At 35.5% G+C, this 24,128-nt stretch overlaps 1 protein-coding gene across 2 annotated transcripts in view; it reads left to right on the top strand.

The window, feature by feature from the left end:
* LOC102808777 (threonylcarbamoyl-AMP synthase-like) overlaps positions 1–24,128 on the top strand; it is a 65,682-nt gene that overhangs the window by 18,001 nt on the left and 23,553 nt on the right. For both annotated transcript variants that reach the window (XM_085505539.1, XM_085505540.1), the window contains exons 3-4: positions 702–936; positions 1,697–1,833. In XM_085505539.1, coding sequence (XP_085361665.1) covers positions 702–936; positions 1,697–1,833 — 372 coding nt within the window. The remainder of the gene's footprint in view (positions 1–701; positions 937–1,696; positions 1,834–24,128) is intronic.

Below are 24,128 nucleotides of genomic sequence, written 5' to 3'. Positions count from 1 at the left end.
GGGCGAACAGGGATTTCCACCTACGCAGCCTACATTTCTAGGCTGCAAGCATACACTGATTGGTGTAGCGGAAGGGAGATTGATCCATACCATCCCTCTATTGGCCAGGTAGCAGGCTCCTTCATCCACCTGTTTGACGAAGTGGGTTTGTCCTACGCAGCGAGCATTGGCTACAGGTCGGTCTTGTCCCCCACCACTCAGAACATACGGGAACAAGACTAACCGATTGTCCTATTATTAGGAGACTATTTACTGCTTTCCAGACGCCAAGACCCCATACAAGGGAGCCGCCAAACTGTGACTCGTTGGCTGGGCGGTCTGCTCTAAGCAGACCGCCCTTTGAGTCTCTCCAATCAGCACCACTCAAATTTTTGACGTGGAAAATATTCTTCCTACTGGCCCTCGCCTCAGGTAGGCGCCGGTCAGAGCTAGGCGTACTGTCCATTGCATTGCATCGCATCCCACCCCATTGCATTGCATTGCATCGCATCCCACCCCATTGCATTGCATTGCATCGCATCCCATCCCATCCCATCCCATCCCATCCCACCCCATTCCATCCCACCCCATTCCATCCCACCCCATTCCATCCCATCCCATTTCATTCCATCCCATTTCATCCCATTCCATTCCACCCCATTCCATTGCATTTCATTCCATATACTATTTTTTTCTATGATCTGACATTGTTTCATCTGTAGATGGGGTATTAATACAGTGAGCAATGAACTACTTCATAATCTCATACCTGGACCAGTTACAGTGGTATTACAAAGAACAAAGTTACTGAACTCTCAACTCAATCCCAATACAGATCTTGTTGGAATTCGCATACCAGATCATGATTTTATACGTCAAGTGGTTTCCAAACTTGGAGAACCACTGGCATTGACAAGTGCTAATATAAGCATATCTCAAAGTACACTTTGTATTCAGGTAATTATAATAGTTGAAACTAGAACATCAAAAAAACAAGTATGGGCTAAGAAACAGCTAGTATGAGTTAAATCTGACTGCTGGGACAACAAAATACATGTACCATCAAATTTATTGTTCATTCAAGATAACCTATTATCATATATTCATTTTGATATGTCATTTTTTTAAGTGACAAGCAGCGTCCTGGGACATTGTTCTCAATAAAAATGTACTAAAGTTCTTTCCCATTCGTGAACACAACTCAGTCTAGCTGATATGCAAACATATGAGATTAGCTTTAATCTTAACTCATAGTAGAGTGCAACTGAACACAACTAATAACATAACATAACATGACAGTATAGTTTATTATGTACTAAAGAATCCTTTGATATGAGATTCAAAGCAACACATATAAGGTAATTATAATACTGTCTCCACCACCCTTGTTTTCCATTACATAGCGTCCTATTTTGATTAATTGATGAACCTGCAAAATGTCAACACCGTCAAATATCTTAGGAAAAAAAATCGATTGAACTATTATTTGAACATAAACATTTTTTGAGGACTAATAAACCTTCTAAAAAATATGATTATAGAGATCTTGGATTTAACACCATATAACAATCTAACATGTTGTCTTAATGACTAGGCTTGGTATTTCAGCTACTTAACTCACATGGTGCAAACATTTATTCATGTCTACTCAACACACTTTATCTCAACAGTGACCCAAAATAACATTATTAAATAATAATATTTTTGTTTTTAATAGGAATTTCAAGTATTGTGGCCAAAATTAGATTTAATATTTGATGGTGGTGTATTAAGCAACTGTGAAGAATCCAGACTTGGATCAACTGTAGTAGACTTGTCAAAATCTGAATTTTATAAAATAATACGTACTGGAAGGTGAGTGCACAGTGTTGGACAATTCTTCATATTCCAAGCTTTGAAGGACAGGGGTCCCGACTTGTGGATAATACATACACTTACTAGGACAGGGAACCAGACTTACAGATAATACATACACTTACTAGAACAGGGAACCAGACTTACAGATAATACATACACTTACTAGAACAGGGAACCAGACTTATTGATAATACATACACTTACTAGGACAGGGAACCAGACATATTGATAATACATTCACTTACTAGGACAGGGAACCAGACTTATTGATAATACATACACTTACTAGGACAGGGAACCAGACATATTGATAATATATACACTTACTAGAACAGGGAACCAGACATATTGATAATACATACACTTACTAGAACAGGGAACCAGACATATTGATAATACATACACTTACTAGAACAGGGAACCAGACATATTGATAATACATACACTTACTAGGACAGGGAACCAGACTTATTGATAATACATACACTTACTAGGACAGGGAACCAGACATATTGATAATACATACACTTACTAGAACAGGGAACCAGACATATTGATAATACATACACTTACTAGGACAGTGAACCAGACTTAGTGATAATACATTCACTTACTAGGACAGGGAACCAGACATATTGATAATACATACACGTAGTAGAACAGGGAACCAGACTTATTGATAATACATACACTTACTAGAACAGGGAACCAGACTTATTGATAATACATACACTTACTAGGACAGAGAACCAGACTTATTGATAATACATACACTTACTAGGACAGGGAACCAGACATATTGATAATACATACACTTACTAGGACAGAGAACCAGACTTATTGATAATACATACACTTACTAGGACAGGGAACCAGACATATTGATAATACATACACTTACTAGGACAGAGAACCAGACTTATTGATAATACATACACTTACTAGAACAGGGAACCAGACATATTGATAATACATACACTTACTAGAACAGGGAACCAGACTTATTGATAATACATACACTTACTAGGACAGGGAACCAGACATATTGATAATACATACACTTACTAGAACAGGGAACCAGACATATTGATAATACATACACTTACTAGAACAGGGAACCAGACTTATTGATAATACATACACTTACTAGAACAGGGAACCAGACTTATTGATAATACATACACTTACTAGGACAGAGAACCAGACATATTGATAATACATATACTTATTAGAACAGGGAACCAGACTTACAGATAATACATACACTTACTAGGACAGGGAACCAGACTTACAGATAATACATACACTTACTAGAACAGGGAACCAGACTTACAGATAATACATACACTTACTAGAACAGGGAACCAGACTTATTGATAATACATACACTTACTAGGACAGGGAACCAGACATATTGATAATACATTCACTTACTAGGACAGGGAACCAGACATATTGATAATACATTCACTTACTAGGACAGGGAACCAGACTTATTGATAATACATACACTTACTAGGACAGGGAACCAGACATATTGATAATATATACACTTACTAGAACAGGGAACCAGACATATTGATAATACATACACTTACTAGAACAGGGAACCAGAAATATTGATAATACATACACTTACTAGAACAGGGAACCAGACATATTGATAATACATACACTTACTAGGACAGGGAACCAGACTTATTGATAATACATACACTTACTAGGACAGGGAACCAGACATATTGATAATACATACACTTACTAGAACAGGGAACCAGACATATTGATAATACATACACTTACTAGGACAGGGAACCAGACTTAGTGATAATACATTCACTTACTAGGACAGGGAACCAGACATATTGATAATACATACACGTAGTAGAACAGGGAACCAGACTTATTGATAATACATACACTTACTAGAACAGGGAACCAGACTTATTGATAATACATACACTTACTAGGACAGAGAACCAGACTTATTGATAATACATACACTTACTAGGACAGGGAACCAGACATATTGATAATACATACACTTACTAGGACAGAGAACCAGACTTATTGATAATACATACACTTACTAGGACAGGGAACCAGACATATTGATAATACATACACTTACTAGGACAGAGAACCAGACTTATTGATAATACATACACTTACTAGAACAGGGAACCAGACATATTGATAATACATACACTTACTAGAACAGGGAACCAGACTTATTGATAATACATACACTTACTAGGACAGGGAACCAGACATATTGATAATACATACACTTACTAGAACAGGGAACCAGACATATTGATAATACATACACTTACTATAACAGGGAACCAGACTTATTGATAATACATACACTTACTAGAACAGGGAACCAGACTTATTGATAATACATACACTTACTAGGACAGAGAACCAGACATATTGATAATACATATACTTACTAGGACAGGGAACCAGACTTATTGATAATACATTCACTTACTAGGACAGAGAACCAGACATATTGATAATACATACACTTACTAGGACAAGGAACCAGACTTATTGATAATACATACACTTACTAGGACAGGAAACCAGACTTATTGATAATACATACACTTACTAGGACAGGGAACCAGACATATTGATAATACATATACTTACTAGGACAGGGAACCAGACTTATTGATAATACATTCACTTACTAGGACAGGGAACCAGACATATTGATAATACATACACTTACTAGAACAGGGAACAAGACATATTGATAATACATACACTTACTAGAACAGGGAACCAGACATATTGATAATACATACACTTACTAGAACAGGGAACCAGACTTATTGATAATACATACACTTACTAGGACAGGAAACCAGACTTATTGATAATACATACACTTACTAGGACAGGGAACCAGACATATTGATAATACATACACTTACTAGGACAGGGAACCAGACATATTGATAATACATACACGTAGTAGAACAGGGAACCAGACTTATTGATAATACATTCACTTATTAGGACAGGAAACCAGACTTATTGATAATACATACACTTACTAGGACAGGGAACCAGACATATTGATAATACATACACTTACTAGGACAGGGAACCAGACTTATTGATAATACATTCACTTACTAGGACAGAGAACCAGACATATTGATAATACATACACTTACTAGGACAAGGAACCAGACATATTGATAATACATTCACTTACTAGGACAGGGAACCAGACATATTGATAATACATACACTTACTAGAACAGGGAACCATACATATTGATAATACATACACTTATTAGGACAGGAAACCAGACATATTGATAATACATACTTACTAGAACAGGGAACCAGACTTATTGATAATACATACACTTATTAGAACAGTGAACCAGACTTACATATAATACATACACTTACTAGGACAGGGAACCATACATATTGATAATACATACACTTATTAGGACAGGAAACCAGACATATTGATAATACATACACTTACTAGAACAGGGAACCAGACTTATTGATAATACATACACTTATTAGAACAGTGAACCAGACTTACATATAATACATTCACTTACTAGGACAGGAAACCAGACATTTTGATAATACATACACTTACTAGAACAGGGAACAAGACATATTGATAATACATACACTTACTAGAACAGGGAACCAGACATATTGATAATACATACACTTACTAGAACAGGGAACCAGACTTATTGATAATACATACACTTACTAGGACAGGAAACCAGACTTATTGATAATACATACACTTACTAGGACAGGGAACCAGACATATTGATAATACATGCACTTACTAGGACAGGGAACCAGACATATTGATAATACATACACGTAGTAGAACAGGGAACCAGACTTATTGATAATACATTCACTTATTAGGACAGGAAACCAGACTTATTGATAATACATACACTTACTAGGACAGGGAACCAGACATATTGATAATACATACACTTACTAGGACAGGGAACCAGACTTATTGATAATACATTCACTTACTAGGACAGAGAACCAGACATATTGATAATACATACACTTACTAGGACAAGGAACCAGACATATTGATAATACATTCACTTACTAGGACAGGGAACCAGACTTATTGATAATACATTCATTTACTAGGACAAGGAACCAGACATATTGATAATACATTCACTTACTAGGACAGGGAACCAGACTTATTGATAATACATTCACTTACTAGGACAGAGAACCAGACATATTGATAATACATACACTTACTACGACAAGGAACCAGACATATTGATAATACATATACTTACTAGGACAGGGAACCAGACTTATTGATAATACATTCACTTACTAGGACAGAGAACCAGACATATTGATAATACATACACTTACTAGGACAAGGAACCAGACATATTGATAATACATTCACTTACTAGGACAGGGAACCAGACTTATTGATAATACATACACGTAGTAGAACAGGGAACCAGACTTATTGATAATACATTCACTTATTAGGACAGGGAACCAGACATATTGATAATACATACACTGACTAGGACAGGGAACCAGACATATTGATAATACATACACTTACTAGAACAGGGAACCAGACTTATTGATAATACATACACTTATTAGGACAGGAAACCAGACATATTGATAATACATATACTTACTAGGACAAGGAACCAGACATATTGATAATACATTCACTTACTAGGACAGGGAACCAGACTTATTGATAATACATACACGTAGTAGAACAGGGAACCAGACTTATTGATAATACATTCACTTATTAGGACAGGGAACCAGACATATTGATAATACATACACTGACTAGGACAGGAAACCAGACATATTGATAATACATACACTTACTAGAACAGGGAACCAGACTTATTGATAATACATACACTTATTAGGACAGGAAACCAGACATATTGATAATACATTCACTTACTAGGACAGGGAACCAGACATATTGATAATACATTCACTTACTAGAACAGGGAACCAGACATATTGATAATACATTCACTTACTAGAACAGGGAACCAGACATATTGATAATACATTCACTTACTAGGACAGGGAACCAGACATATTGATAATACATACACTTACTAGAACAGGGAACCAGACTTATTGATAATACATTCACTTACTAGGACAGGAAACCAGACTTATTGATAATATATTCACTTACTAGGACAGGAAACCAGACTTATTGATAATACATTCACTTACTAGGACAGGGAACCAGACATATTGATAATACATTCACTTACTAGAACAGGGAACCAGACTTACAGATAATACATACACTTACTAGGACAGGGAACCAGACATATTGATAATACATTCACTTACTAGAACAGGGAACCAGACATTTTGATAATACATTCACTTACTAGGACAGGGAACCAGACATATTGATAATACATACACTTATTAGAACAGGGAACCAGACTTACAGATAATACATACACGTACTAGGACAGGGAACCAGACTTATTGATAATACATACACTTACTAGGACAGGGAACCAGACTTATTGATAATACATTCACTTACTAGGACAGGGAACCAGACATATTGATAATACATTCACTTACTAGAACAGGGAACCAGACATATTGATAATACATTCACTTACTAGGACAGGGAACCAGACTTATTGATAATACATTCACTTACTAGGACAGGGAACCAGACATATTGATAATACATTCACTTAGTAGAACAGGGAACCAGACATATTGATAATACATTCACTTACTAGGACAGGGAACCAGACATATTGTTAATACATACACTTATTAGAACAGGGAACCAGACTTACAGATAATACATACACTTACTAGGACAGGGAACCAGACATATTGATAATACATACACTTACTAGAACAGGGAACCAGACTTATTGATAATACATACACTTACTAGGACAGGGAACCAGACATATTGATAATACATACACTTACTAGAACAGGGAACCAGACATATTGATAATACATACACTTACTAGAACAGGGAACCAGACTTATTGATAATACATTCACTTACTAGGACAGGGAACCAGACATATTGATAATACATACACTTACTAGAACAGGGAACCAGACTTATTGATAATACATACACTTACTAGAACAGGGAACCAGACTTATTGATAATACATTCACTTACTAGGACAGGAAACCAGACATATTGATAATACATACACTTACTAGAACAGGGAACCATACATATTGATAATACATACACTTATTAGGACAGGAAACCAGACATATTGATAATACATACACTTACTAGAACAGGGAACCAGACTTATTGATAATACATACACTTATTAGAACAGGGAACCAGACTTACATATAATACATACACTTACTAGGACAGGGAACCAGACATATTGATAATACATACACTTACTAGGACAGGGAACCAGACTTATTGATAATACATACACTTATTAGAACAGGGAAGCAGACTTACAGATAATACATACACTTACTAGGACAGGGAACCAGACTTATTGATAATACATACACTTACTAGGACAGGGAACCAGACATATTGATAATACATACACTTACTAGGACAGGGAACCAGACATATTGATAATACATACACTTACTAGAACAGGGAACCAGACTTATTGATAATACATACACTTACTAGGACAGGGAACCAGACATATTGATAATACATACACTTACTAGGACAGGGAACCAGACATATTGATAATACATACACTTATTAGAACAGGGAACCAGACTTACAGATAATACATACACTTACTAGGTCAGGGAACCAGACTTATTGATAATACATACACGTAGTAGAACAGGGAACCAGACTTATTGATAATACATACACTTACTAGGACAGGGAACCAGACATATTGATAATACATTCACTTACTAGGACAGAGAACCAGACATATTGATAATACATACACTTACTAGGACAAGGAACCAGACTTATTGATAATACATATACTTACTAGGACAGGGAACCAGACATATTGATAATACATTCACTTACTAGGACAGGGAACCAGACTTATTGATAATACATTCATTTACTAGGACAAGGAACCAGACATATTGATAATACATTCACTTACTAGGACAGGGAACCAGACTTATTGATAATACATTCACTTACTAGGACAGAGAACCAGACATATTGATAATACATACACTTACTACGACAAGGAACCAGACATATTGATAATACATATACTTACTAGGACAGGGAACCAGACTTATTGATAATACATTCACTTACTAGGACAGAGAACCAGACATATTGATAATACATACACTTACTAGGACAAGGAACCAGACATATTGATAATACATTCACTTACTAGGACAGGGAACCAGACTTATTGATAATACATACACGTAGTAGAACAGGGAACCAGACTTATTGATAATACATTCACTTATTAGGACAGGGAACCAGACATATTGATAATACATACACTGACTAGGACAGGGAACCAGACATATTGATAATACATACACTTACTAGAACAGGGAACCAGACTTATTGATAATACATACACTTATTAGGACAGGAAACCAGACATATTGATAATACATTCACTTACTAGGACAGGGAACCAGACATATTGATAATACATTCACTTACTAGAACAGGGAACCAGACATATTGATAATACATTCACTTACTAGGACAGGGAACCAGACATATTGATAATACATACACTTACTAGAACAGGGAACCAGACTTATTGATAATACATTCACTTACTAGGACAGGAAACCAGACTTATTGATAATATATTCACTTACTAGGACAGGAAACCAGACTTATTGATAATACATTCACTTACTAGGACAGGGAACCAGACATATTGATAATACATTCACTTACTAGAACAGGGAACCAGACTTACAGATAATACATACACTTACTAGGACAGGGAACCAGACATATTGATAATACATTCACTTACTAGAACAGGGAACCAGACATTTTGATAATACATTCACTTACTAGGACAGGGAACCAGACATATTGATAATACATACACTTATTAGAACAGGGAACCAAACTTACAGATAATACATACACGTACTAGGACAGGGAACCAGACTTATTGATAATACATACACTTACTAGGACAGGGAACCAGACTTATTGATAATACATTCACTTACTAGGACAGGGAACCAGACATATTGATAATACATTCACTTACTAGAACAGGGAACCAGACATATTGATAATACATTCACTTACTAGGACAGGGAACCAGACTTATTGATAATACATTCACTTACTAGGACAGGGAACCAGACATATTGATAATACATTCACTTAGTAGAACAGGGAACCGGACATATTGATAATACATTCACTTACTAGGACAGGGAACCAGACATATTGTTAATACATACACTTATTAGAACAGGGAACCAGACTTACAGATAATACATACACTTACTAGGACAGGGAACCAGACATATTGATAATACATACACTTACTAGAACAGGGAACCAGACTTATTGATAATACATACACTTACTAGGACAGGGAACCAGACATATTGATAATACATACACTTACTAGAACAGGGAACCAGACATATTGATAATACATACACTTACTAGAACAGGGAACCAGACTTATTGATAATACATTCACTTACTAGGACAGGGAACCAGACATATTGATAATACATACACTTACTAGAACAGGGAACCAGACTTATTGATAATACATACACTTACTAGAACAGGGAACCAGACTTATTGATAATACATTCACTTACTAGGACAGGAAACCAGACATATTGATAATACATACACTTACTAGAACAGGGAACCATACATATTGATAATACATACACTTATTAGGACAGGAAACCAGACATATTGATAATACATACACTTACTAGAACAGGGAACCAGACTTATTGATAATACATACACTTATTAGAACAGTGAACCAGACTTACATATAATACATACACTTACTAGGACAGGGAACCAGACATATTGATAATACATACACTTACTAGGACAGGGAACCAGACTTATTGATAATACGTACACTTATTAGAACAGGGAAGCAGACTTACAGATAATACATACACTTACTAGGACAGGGAACCAGACTTATTGATAATACATACACTTACTAGGACAGGGAACCAGACATATTGATAATACATACACTTACTAGGACAGGGAACCAGACATATTGATAATACATACACTTACTAGAACAGGGAACCAGACTTATTGATAATACATACACTTACTAGGACAGGGAACCAGACATATTGATAATACATACACTTACTAGGACAGGGAACCAGACATATTGATAATACATACACTTATTAGAACAGGGAACCAGACTTACAGATAATACATACACTTACTAGGTCAGGGAACCAGACTTATTGATAATACATACACATAGTAGAACAGGGAACCAGACTTATTGATAATACATACACTTACTAGGACAGGGAACCAGACATATTGATAATACATTCACTTACTAGGACAGAGAACCAGACATATTGATAATACATACACTTACTAGGACAAGGAACCAGACTTATTGATAATACATATACTTACTAGGACAGGGAACCAGACATATTGATAATACATTCACTTACTAGGACAGGGAACCAGACTTATTGATAATACATTCATTTACTAGGACAGGAAACCAGACTTATTGATAATACATACACTTACTAGGACAGGGAACCAGACATATTGATAATACATACACTTACTAGAACAGGGAACAAGACATATTGATAATACATACACTTACTAGGACAGGGAACCAGACTTTTTGATAATACATACACTTACCAGGACAGGGAACCAGACATATTGATAATACATATACTTACTAGAACAGGGAACCAGACATATTGATAATACATTCACTTACTAGGACAGGGAACCAGACTTATTGATAATACATTCATTTACTAGGACAGGAAACCAGACTTATTGATAATACATACACTTACTAGGACAGGGAACCAGACATATTGATAATACATACACTTACTAGAACAGGGAACAAGACATATTGATAATACATACACTTACTAGGACAGGGAACCAGACTTATTGATAATACATACACTTACTAGGACAGGGAACCAGACATATTGATAATACATACACTTACTAGGACAGGGAACCAGACATATTGATAATACATACACTTATTAGAACAGGGAACCAGACTTACAGATAATACATACACTTACTAGAACAGGGAACCAGACTTATTGATAATACATTCACTTACTAGGACAGGGAACCAGACATATTGATAATACATACACTTACTAGAACAGGGAACCAGACTTATTGATAATACATACACTTACTAGAACAGGGAACCAGACTTATTGATAATACATTCACTTACTAGGACAGGAAACCAGACATATTGATAATACATACACTTACTAGAACAGGGAACCAGACATATTGATAATACATACACTTATTAGGACAGGAAACCAGACATATTGATAATACATACACTTACTAGAACAGGGAACCAGACTTATTGATAATACATACACTTATTAGAACAGGGAACCAGACTTACAGATAATACATACACTTACTAGGACAGGGAACCAGACATATTGATAATACATACACTTACTAGGACAGGGAACCAGACTTATTGATAATACATACACTTATTAGAACAGGGAACCAGACTTACAGATAATACATACACTTACTAGGACAGGGAACCAGACTTATTGATAATACATACACTTACTAGGACAGGGAACCAGACATATTGATAATACATACACTTACTAGGACAGGGAACCAGACATATTGATAATACATACACTTATTAGAACAGGGAACCAGACTTACAGATAATACATACACTTACTAGAACAGGGAACCAGACTTATTGATAATACATACACTTACTAGGACAGGGAACCAGACATATTGATAATACATACACTTACTAGGACAGGGAACCAGACATATTGATAATACATACACTTATTAGAACAGGGAACCAGACTTACAGATAATACATACACTTACTAGGTCAGGGAACCAGACTTATTGATAATACATACACGTAGTAGAACAAGGAACCAGACTTATTGATAATACATACACTTACTAGGACAGGGAACCAGACATATTGATAATACATATACTTACTAGGACAGGGAACCAGACTTATTGATAATACATTCACTTACTAGGACAGAGAACCAGACATATTGATAATACATACACTTACTAGGACAAGGAACCAGACATATTGATAATACATTCACTTACTAGGACAGGGAACCAGACTTATTGATAATACATTCATTTACTAGGACAGGAAACCAGACTTATTGATAATACATACACTTACTAGGACAGGGAACCAGACATATTGATAATACATACACTTATTAGAACAGGGAACCAGACTTACAGATAATACATACACTTACTAGGACAGGGAACCAAACTTATTGATAATACATACACTTACTAGGACAGGGAACCAGACATATTGATAATACATACACTTACTAGAACAGGGAACCAGACTTATTGATAATACATACACTTACTAGAACAGGGAACCATACATATTGATAATACATTCACTTACTAGGACAGGGAACCAGACATATTGATAATACATACACTTACTAGGACAGGGAACCAGACATATTGATAATACATACACTTACTAGGACAGGGAACCAGACATATTGATAATACATACACTTACTAGAACAGGGAACCAGACATATTGATAATACATTCACTTACTAGGACAGGGAACCAGACATATTGATAATACATACACTTACTAGGACAGGGAACCAGACATATTGATAATACATACACTTACTAGAACAGGGAACCAGACTTATTGATAATACATACACTTACTAGAACAGGGAACCAGACATATTGATAATACATTCACTTACTAGGACAGGGAACCAGACATATTGATAATACATACACTTACTAGGACAGGGAACCAGACATATTGATAATACATACACTTACTAGGACAGGGAACCAGACTTATTGATAATACATACACTTACTAGGACAGGGAACCAGACATATTGATAATACATACACTTACTAGGACAGGGAACCAGACATATTGATAATACATACACGTAGTAGAACAGGGAACCAGACTTACAGATAATACATACACTTACTAGGACAGGGAACCAGACTTATTGATAATACATACACTTACTAGGACAGGGAACCAGACATATTGATAATACATACACTTACTAGGACAGGGAACCAGACTTATTGATAATACATACACTTACTAGGACAGGGAACCAGACATATTGATAATACATACACTTACTAGGACAGGGAACCAGACATATTGATAATACATACACGTAGTAGAACAGGGAACCAGACTTACAGATAATACATACACTTACTAGGACAGGGAACCAGACATATTGATAATACATACACTTACTAGGACAGGGAACCAGACTTATTGATAATACATACACGTAGTAGAACTGGGAACCAGACTTATTGATAATACATTCACTTACTAGAACAGGGAACCAGACTTATTGATAATACATTCACTTACTAGAACAGGGAACCAGACATATTGATAATACATACACTTACTAGGACAGGGAACCAGACATATTGATAATACATACACTTATTAGAACAGGGAACCAGACTTACAGATAATACATACACTTACTAGGTCAGGGAACCAGACTTATTGATAATACATACACATAGTAGAACAGGGAACCAGACTTATTGATAATACATACACTTACTAGGACAGGGAACCAGACATATTGATAATACATTCACTTACTAGGACAGAGAACCAGACATATTGATAATACATACACTTACTAGGACAAGGAACCAGACTTATTGATAATACATATACTTACTAGGACAGGGAACCAGACATATTGATAATACATTCACTTACTAGGACAGGGAACCAGACTTATTGATAATACATTCATTTACTAGGACAGGAAACCAGACTTATTGATAATACATACACTTACTAGGACAGGGAACCAGACATATTGATAATACATACACTTACTAGAACAGGGAACAAGACATATTGATAATACATACACTTACTAGGACAGGGAACCAGACTTTTTGATAATACATACACTTACCAGGACAGGGAACCAGACATATTGATAATACATATACTTACTAGAACAGGGAACCAGACATATTGATAATACATTCACTTACTAGGACAGGGAACCAGACTTATTGATAATACATTCATTTACTAGGACAGGAAACCAGACTTATTGATAATACATACACTTACTAGGACAGGGAACCAGACATATTGATAATACATACACTTACTAGAACAGGGAACAAGACATATTGATAATACATACACTTACTAGGACAGGGAACCAGACTTATTGATAATACATACACTTACTAGGACAGGGAACCAGACATATTGATAATACATACACTTACTAGGACAGGGAACCAGACATATTGATAATACATACACTTATTAGAACAGGGAACCAGACTTACAGATAATACATACACTTACTAGAACAGGGAACCAGACTTATTGATAATACATTCACTTACTAGGACAGGGAACCAGACATATTGATAATACATACACTTACTAGAACAGGGAACCAGACTTATTGATAATACATACACTTACTAGAACAGGGAACCAGACTTATTGATAATACATTCACTTACTAGGACAGGAAACCAGACATATTGATAATACATACACTTACTAGAACAGGGAACCAGACATATTGATAATACATACACTTATTAGGACAGGAAACCAGACATATTGATAATACATACACTTACTAGAACAGGGAACCAGACTTATTGATAATACATACACTTATTAGAACAGGGAACCAGACTTACAGATAATACATACACTTACTAGGACAGGGAACCAGACATATTGATAATACATACACTTACTAGGACAGGGAACCAGACTTATTGATAATACATACACTTATTAGAACAGGGAACCAGACTTACAGATAATACATACACTTACTAGGACAGGGAACCAGACTTATTGATAATACATACACTTACTAGGACAGGGAACCAGACATATTGATAATACATACACTTACTAGGACAGGGAACCAGACATATTGATAATACATACACTTATTAGAACAGGGAACCAGACTTACAGATAATACATACACTTACTAGAACAGGGAACCAGACTTATTGATAATACATACACTTACTAGGACAGGGAACCAGACATATTGATAATACATACACTTACTAGGACAGGGAACCAGACATATTGATAATACATACACTTATTAGAACAGGGAACCAGACTTACAGATAATACATACACTTACTAGGTCAGGGAACCAGACTTATTGATAATACATACACGTAGTAGAACAAGGAACCAGACTTATTGATAATACATACACTTACTAGGACAGGGAACCAGACATATTGATAATACATATACTTACTAGGACAGGGAACCAGACTTATTGATAATACATTCACTTACTAGGACAGAGAACCAGACATATTGATAATACATACACTTACTAGGACAAGGAACCAGACATATTGATAATACATTCACTTACTAGGACAGGGAACCAGACTTATTGATAATACATTCATTTACTAGGACAGGAAACCAGACTTATTGATAATACATACACTTACTAGGACAGGGAACCAGACATATTGATAATACATACACTTATTAGAACAGGGAACCAGACTTACAGATAATACATACACTTACTAGGACAGGGAACCAAACTTATTGATAATACATACACTTACTAGGACAGGGAACCAGACATATTGATAATACATACACTTACTAGAACAGGGAACCAGACTTATTGATAATACATACACTTACTAGAACAGGGAACCATACATATTGATAATACATTCACTTACTAGGACAGGGAACCAGACATATTGATAATACATACACTTACTAGGACAGGGAACCAGACATATTGATAATACATACACTTACTAGGACAGGGAACCAGACATATTGATAATACATACACTTACTAGAACAGGGAACCAGACATATTGATAATACATTCACTTACTAGGACAGGGAACCAGACATATTGATAATACATACACTTACTAGGACAGGGAACCAGACATATTGATAATACATACACTTACTAGAACAGGGAACCAGACTTATTGATAATACATACACTTACTAGAACAGGGAACCAGACATATTGATAATACATTCACTTACTAGGACAGGGAACCAGACATATTGATAATACATACACTTACTAGGACAGGGAACCAGACATATTGATAATACATACACTTACTAGGACAGGGAACCAGACTTATTGATAATACATACACTTACTAGGACAGGGAACCAGACATATTGATAATACATACACTTACTAGGACAGGGAACCAGACATATTGATAATACATACACGTAGTAGAACAGGGAACCAGACTTACAGATAATACATACACTTACTAGGACAGGGAACCAGACTTATTGATAATACATACACTTACTAGGACAGGGAACCAGACATATTGATAATACATACACTTACTAGGACAGGGAACCAGACTTATTGATAATACATACACTTACTAGGACAGGGAACCAGACATATTGATAATACATACACTTACTAGGACAGGGAACCAGACATATTGATAATACATACACGTAGTAGAACAGGGAACCAGACTTACAGATAATACATACACTTACTAGGACAGGGAACCAGACATATTGATAATACATACACTTACTAGGACAGGGAACCAGACTTATTGATAATACATACACGTAGTAGAACTGGGAACCAGACTTATTGATAATACATTCACTTACTAGAACAGGGAACCAGACTTATTGATAATACATTCACTTACTAGAACAGGGAACCAGACATATTGATAATACATACACTTACTAGGACAGGGAACCAGACTTATTGATAATACATACACGTAGTAGAACAGGGAACCAGACTTATTGATAATACATTCACTTACTAGAACAGGGAACCAGACTTATTGATAATACATTCACTTACTAGAACAGGGAACCAGACATATTGATAATACATTCACTTACTAGGACAGGGACCCAGACTTATTGATAATACATACACTTACTAGAACAGAGAACCAGACTTATTGATAATACATACACTTACTAGGACAGGGAACCAGACTTTTTGATAATACATACACTTACCAGGACAGGGAACCAGACATATTGATAATACATATACTTACTAGGACAGGGAACCAGACATATTGATAATACATTCACTTACTAGGACAGGGAACCAGACTTATTGATAATACATTCATTTACTAGGACAGGAAACCAGACTTATTGATAATACATACACTTACTAGGACAGGGAACCAGACATATTGATAATACATACACTTACTAGAACAGGGAACAAGACATATTGATAATACATACACTTACTAGGACAGGGAACCAGACTTATTGATAATACATACACTTACTAGGACAGGGAACCAGACATATTGATAATACATACACTTACTAGGACAGGGAACCAGACATATTGATAATACATACACTTATTAGAACAGGGAACCAGACTTACAGATAATACATACACTTACTAGAACAGGGAACCAGACTTATTGATAATACATTCACTTACTAGGACAGGGAACCAGACATATTGATAATACATACACTTACTAGAACAGGGAACCAGACTTATTGATAATACATACACTTACTAGAACAGGGAACCAGACTTATTGATAATACATTCACTTACTAGGACAGGAAACCAGACATATTGATAATACATACACTTACTAGAACAGGGAACCAGACATATTGATAATACATACACTTATTAGGACAGGAAACCAGACATATTGATAATACATACACTTACTAGAACAGGGAACCAGACTTATTGATAATACATACACTTATTAGAACAGGGAACCAGACTTACAGATAATACATACACTTACTAGGACAGGGAACCAGACATATTGATAATACATACACTTACTAGGACAGGGAACCAGACTTATTGATAATACATACACTTATTAGAACAGGGAACCAGACTTACAGATAATACATACACTTACTAGGACAGGGAACCAGACTTATTGATAATACATACACTTACTAGGACAGGGAACCAGACATATTGATAATACATACACTTACTAGGACAGGGAACCAGACATATTGATAATACATACACTTATTAGAACAGGGAACCAGACTTACAGATAATACATACACTTACTAGAACAGGGAACCAGACTTATTGATAATACATACACTTACTAGGACAGGGAACCAGACATATTGATAATACATACACTTACTAGGACAGGGAACCAGACATATTGATAATACATACACTTATTAGAACAGGGAACCAGACTTACAGATAATACATACACTTACTAGGTCAGGGAACCAGACTTATTGATAATACATACACGTAGTAGAACAGGGAACCAGACTTATTGATAATACATACACTTACTAGGACAGGGAACCAGACATATTGATAATACATATACTTACTAGGACAGGGAACCAGACTTATTGATAATACATTCACTTACTAGGACAGAGAACCAGACATATTGATAATACATACACTTACTAGGACAAGGAACCAGACATATTGATAATACATTCACTTACTAGAACAGGGAACCAGACTTATTGATAATACATACACTTACTAGAACAGGGAACCATACATATTGATAATACATTCACTTACTAGGACAGGGAACCAGACATATTGATAATACATACACTTACTAGGACAGGGAACCAGACATATTGATAATACATACACTTACTAGGACAGGGAACCAGACATATTGATAATACATACACTTACTAGAACAGGGAACCAGACATATTGATAATACATTCACTTACTAGGACAGGGAACCAGACATATTGATAATACATACACTTACTAGGACAGGGAACCAGACATATTGATAATACATACACTTACTAGAACAGGGAACCAGACTTATTGATAATACATACACTTACTAGAACAGGGAACCAGACATATTGATAATACATTCACTTACTAGGACAGGGAACCAGACATATTGATAATACATACACTTACTAGGACAGGGAACCAGACATATTGATAATACATACACTTACTAGGACAGGGAACCAGACTTATTGATAATACATACACTTACTAGGACAGGGAACCAGACATATTGATAATACATACACTTACTAGGACAGGGAACCAGACATATTGATAATACATACACGTAGTAGAACAGGGAACCAGACTTACAGATAATACATACACTTACTAGGACAGGGAACCAGACTTATTGATAATACATACACTTACTAGGACAGGGAACCAGACATATTGATAATACATACACTTACTAGGACAGGGAACCAGACTTATTGATAATACATACACTTACTAGGACAGGGAACCAGACATATTGATAATACATACACTTACTAGGACAGGGAACCAGACATATTGATAATACATACACGTAGTAGAACAGGGAACCAGACATATTGATAATACATTCACTTACTAGGACAGGGACCCAGACTTATTGATAATACATACACTTACTAGAACAGAGAACCAGACTTATTGATAATACATACACTTACTAGGACAGGGAACCAGACTTTTTGATAATACATACACTTACCAGGACAGGGAACCAGACATATTGATAATACATATACTTACTAGAACAGGGAACCAGACATATTGATAATACATTCACTTACTAGGACAGGGAACCAGACTTATTGATAATACATTCATTTACTAGGACAGGAAACCAGACTTATTGATAATACATACACTTACTAGGACAGGGAACCAGACATATTGATAATACATACACTTACTAGAACAGGGAACAAGACATATTGATAATACATACACTTACTAGGACAGGGATCCAGACTTATTGATAATACATACACTTACTAGGACAGGGAACCAGACATATTGATAATACATACACTTACTAGGACAGGGAACCAGACATATTGATAATACATACACTTATTAGAACAGGGAACCAGACTTACAGATAATACATACACTTACTAGAACAGGGAACCAGACTTATTGATAATACATTCACTTACTAGGACAGGGAACCAGACATATTGATAATACATACACTTACTAGAACAGGGAACCAGACTTATTGATAATACATACACTTACTAGAACAGGGAACAAGACTTATTGATAATACATTCACTTACTAGGACAGGAAACCAGACATATTGATAATACATACACTTACTAGAACAGGGAACCAGACATATTGATAATACATACACTTATTAGGACAGGAAACCAGACATATTGATAATACATACACTTACTAGAACAGGGAACCAGACTTATTGATAATACATACACTTATTAGAACAGGGAACCAGACTTACAGATAATACATACACTTACTAGGACAGGGAACCAGACATATTGATAATACATACACTTACTAGGACAGGGAACCAGACTTATTGATAATACATACACTTATTAGAACAGGGAACCAGACTTACAGATAATACATACACTTACTAGGACAGGGAACCAGACTTATTGATAATACATACACTTACTAGGACAGGGAACCAGACATATTGATAATACATACACTTACTAGGACAGGGAACCAGACATATTGATAATACATACACTTATTAGAACAGGGAACCAGACTTACAGATAATACATACACTTACTAGAACAGGGAACCAGACTTATTGATAATACATACACTTACTAGGACAGGGAACCAGACATATTGATAATACATACACTTACTAGGACAGGGAACCAGACATATTGATAATACATACACTTATTAGAACAGGGAACCAGACTTACAGATAATACATACACTTACTAGGTCAGGGAACCAGACTTATTGATAATACATACACGTAGTAGAACAGGGAACCAGACTTATTGATAATACATACACTTACTAGGACAGGGAACCAGACATATTGATAATACATATACTTACTAGGACAGGGAACCAGACTTATTGATAATACATTCACTTACTAGGACAGAGAACCAGACATATTGATAATACATACACTTACTAGGACAAGGAACCAGACATATTGATAATACATTCACTTACTAGGACAGGGAACCAGACTTATTGATAATACATTCATTTACTAGGACAGAAAACCAGACTTATTGATAATACATACACTTACTAGGACAGGGAACCAGACATATTGATAATACATACACTTATTAGAACAGGGAACCAGACTTACAGATAATACATACACTTACTAGGACAGGGAACCAAACTTATTGATAATACATACACTTACTAGGACAGGGAACCAGACATATTGATAATACATACACTTACTAGAACAGGGAACCAGACTTATTGATAATACATACACTTACTAGAACAGGGAACCATACATATTGATAATACATTCACTTACTAGGACAGGGAACCAGACATATTGATAATACATACACTTACTAGGACAGGGAACCAGACATATTGATAATACATACACTTACTAGGACAGGGAACCAGACATATTGATAATACATACACTTACTAGAACAGGGAACCAGACATATTGATAATACATTCACTTACTAGGACAGGGAACCAGACATATTGATAATACATACACTTACTAGGACAGGGAACCAGACATATTGATAATACATACACTTACTAGAACAGGGAACCAGACTTATTGATAATACATACACTTACTAGGACAGGGAACCAGACATATTGATAATACATTCACTTACTAGGACAGGGAACCAGACATATTGATAATACATACACTTACTAGGACAGGGAACCAGACATATTGATAATACATACACTTACTAGGACAGGGAACCAGACTTATTGATAATACATACACTTACTAGGACAGGGAACCAGACATATTGATAATACATACACTTACTAGGACAGGGAACCAGACATATTGATAATACATACACGTAGTAGAACAGGGAACCAGACATATTGATAATACATTCACTTACTAGGACAGGGACCCAGACTTATTGATAATACATACACTTACTAGAACAGAGAACCAGACTTATTGATAATACATACACTTACTAGGACAGGGAACCAGACTTTTTGATAATACATACACTTACCAGGACAGGGAACCAGACATATTGATAATACATATACTTACTAGAACAGGGAACCAGACATATTGATAATACATTCACTTACTAGGACAGGGAACCAGACTTATTGATAATACATTCATTTACTAGGACAGGAAACCAGACTTATTGATAATACATACACTTACTAGGACAGGGAACCAGACATATTGATAATACATACACTTACTAGAACAGGGAACAAGACATATTGATAATACATACACTTACTAGGACAGGGATCCAGACTTATTGATAATACATACACTTACTAGGACAGGGAACCAGACATATTGATAATACATACACTTACTAGGACAGGGAACCAGACATATTGATAATACATACACTTATTAGAACAGGGAACCAGACTTACAGATAATACATACACTTACTAGAACAGGGAACCAGACTTATTGATAATACATTCACTTACTAGGACAGGGAACCAGACATATTGATAATACATACACTTACTAGAACAGGGAACCAGACTTATTGATAATACATACACTTACTAGAACAGGGAACCAGACTTATTGATAATACATTCACTTACTAGGACAGGAAACCAGACATATTGATAATACATACACTTACTAGAACAGGGAACCAGACATATTGATAATACATACACTTATTAGGACAGGAAACCAGACATATTGATAATACATACACTTACTAGAACAGGGAACCAGACTTATTGATAATACATACACTTATTAGAACAGGGAACCAGACTTACAGATAATACATACACTTACTAGGACAGGGAACCAGACATATTGATAATACATACACTTACTAGGACAGGGAACCAGACTTATTGATAATACATACACTTATTAGAACAGGGAACCAGACTTACAGATAATACA

Source organism: Saccoglossus kowalevskii, chromosome 11, assembly GCF_978046115.1.
Source record: "Saccoglossus kowalevskii chromosome 11, keSacKowa6.1, whole genome shotgun sequence".
Lineage (NCBI taxonomy): Eukaryota > Metazoa > Hemichordata > Enteropneusta > Harrimaniidae > Saccoglossus > Saccoglossus kowalevskii.
Note: the sequence above shows the minus strand (reverse complement) of the source record. Positions and strands in the feature narration are given on the sequence as shown.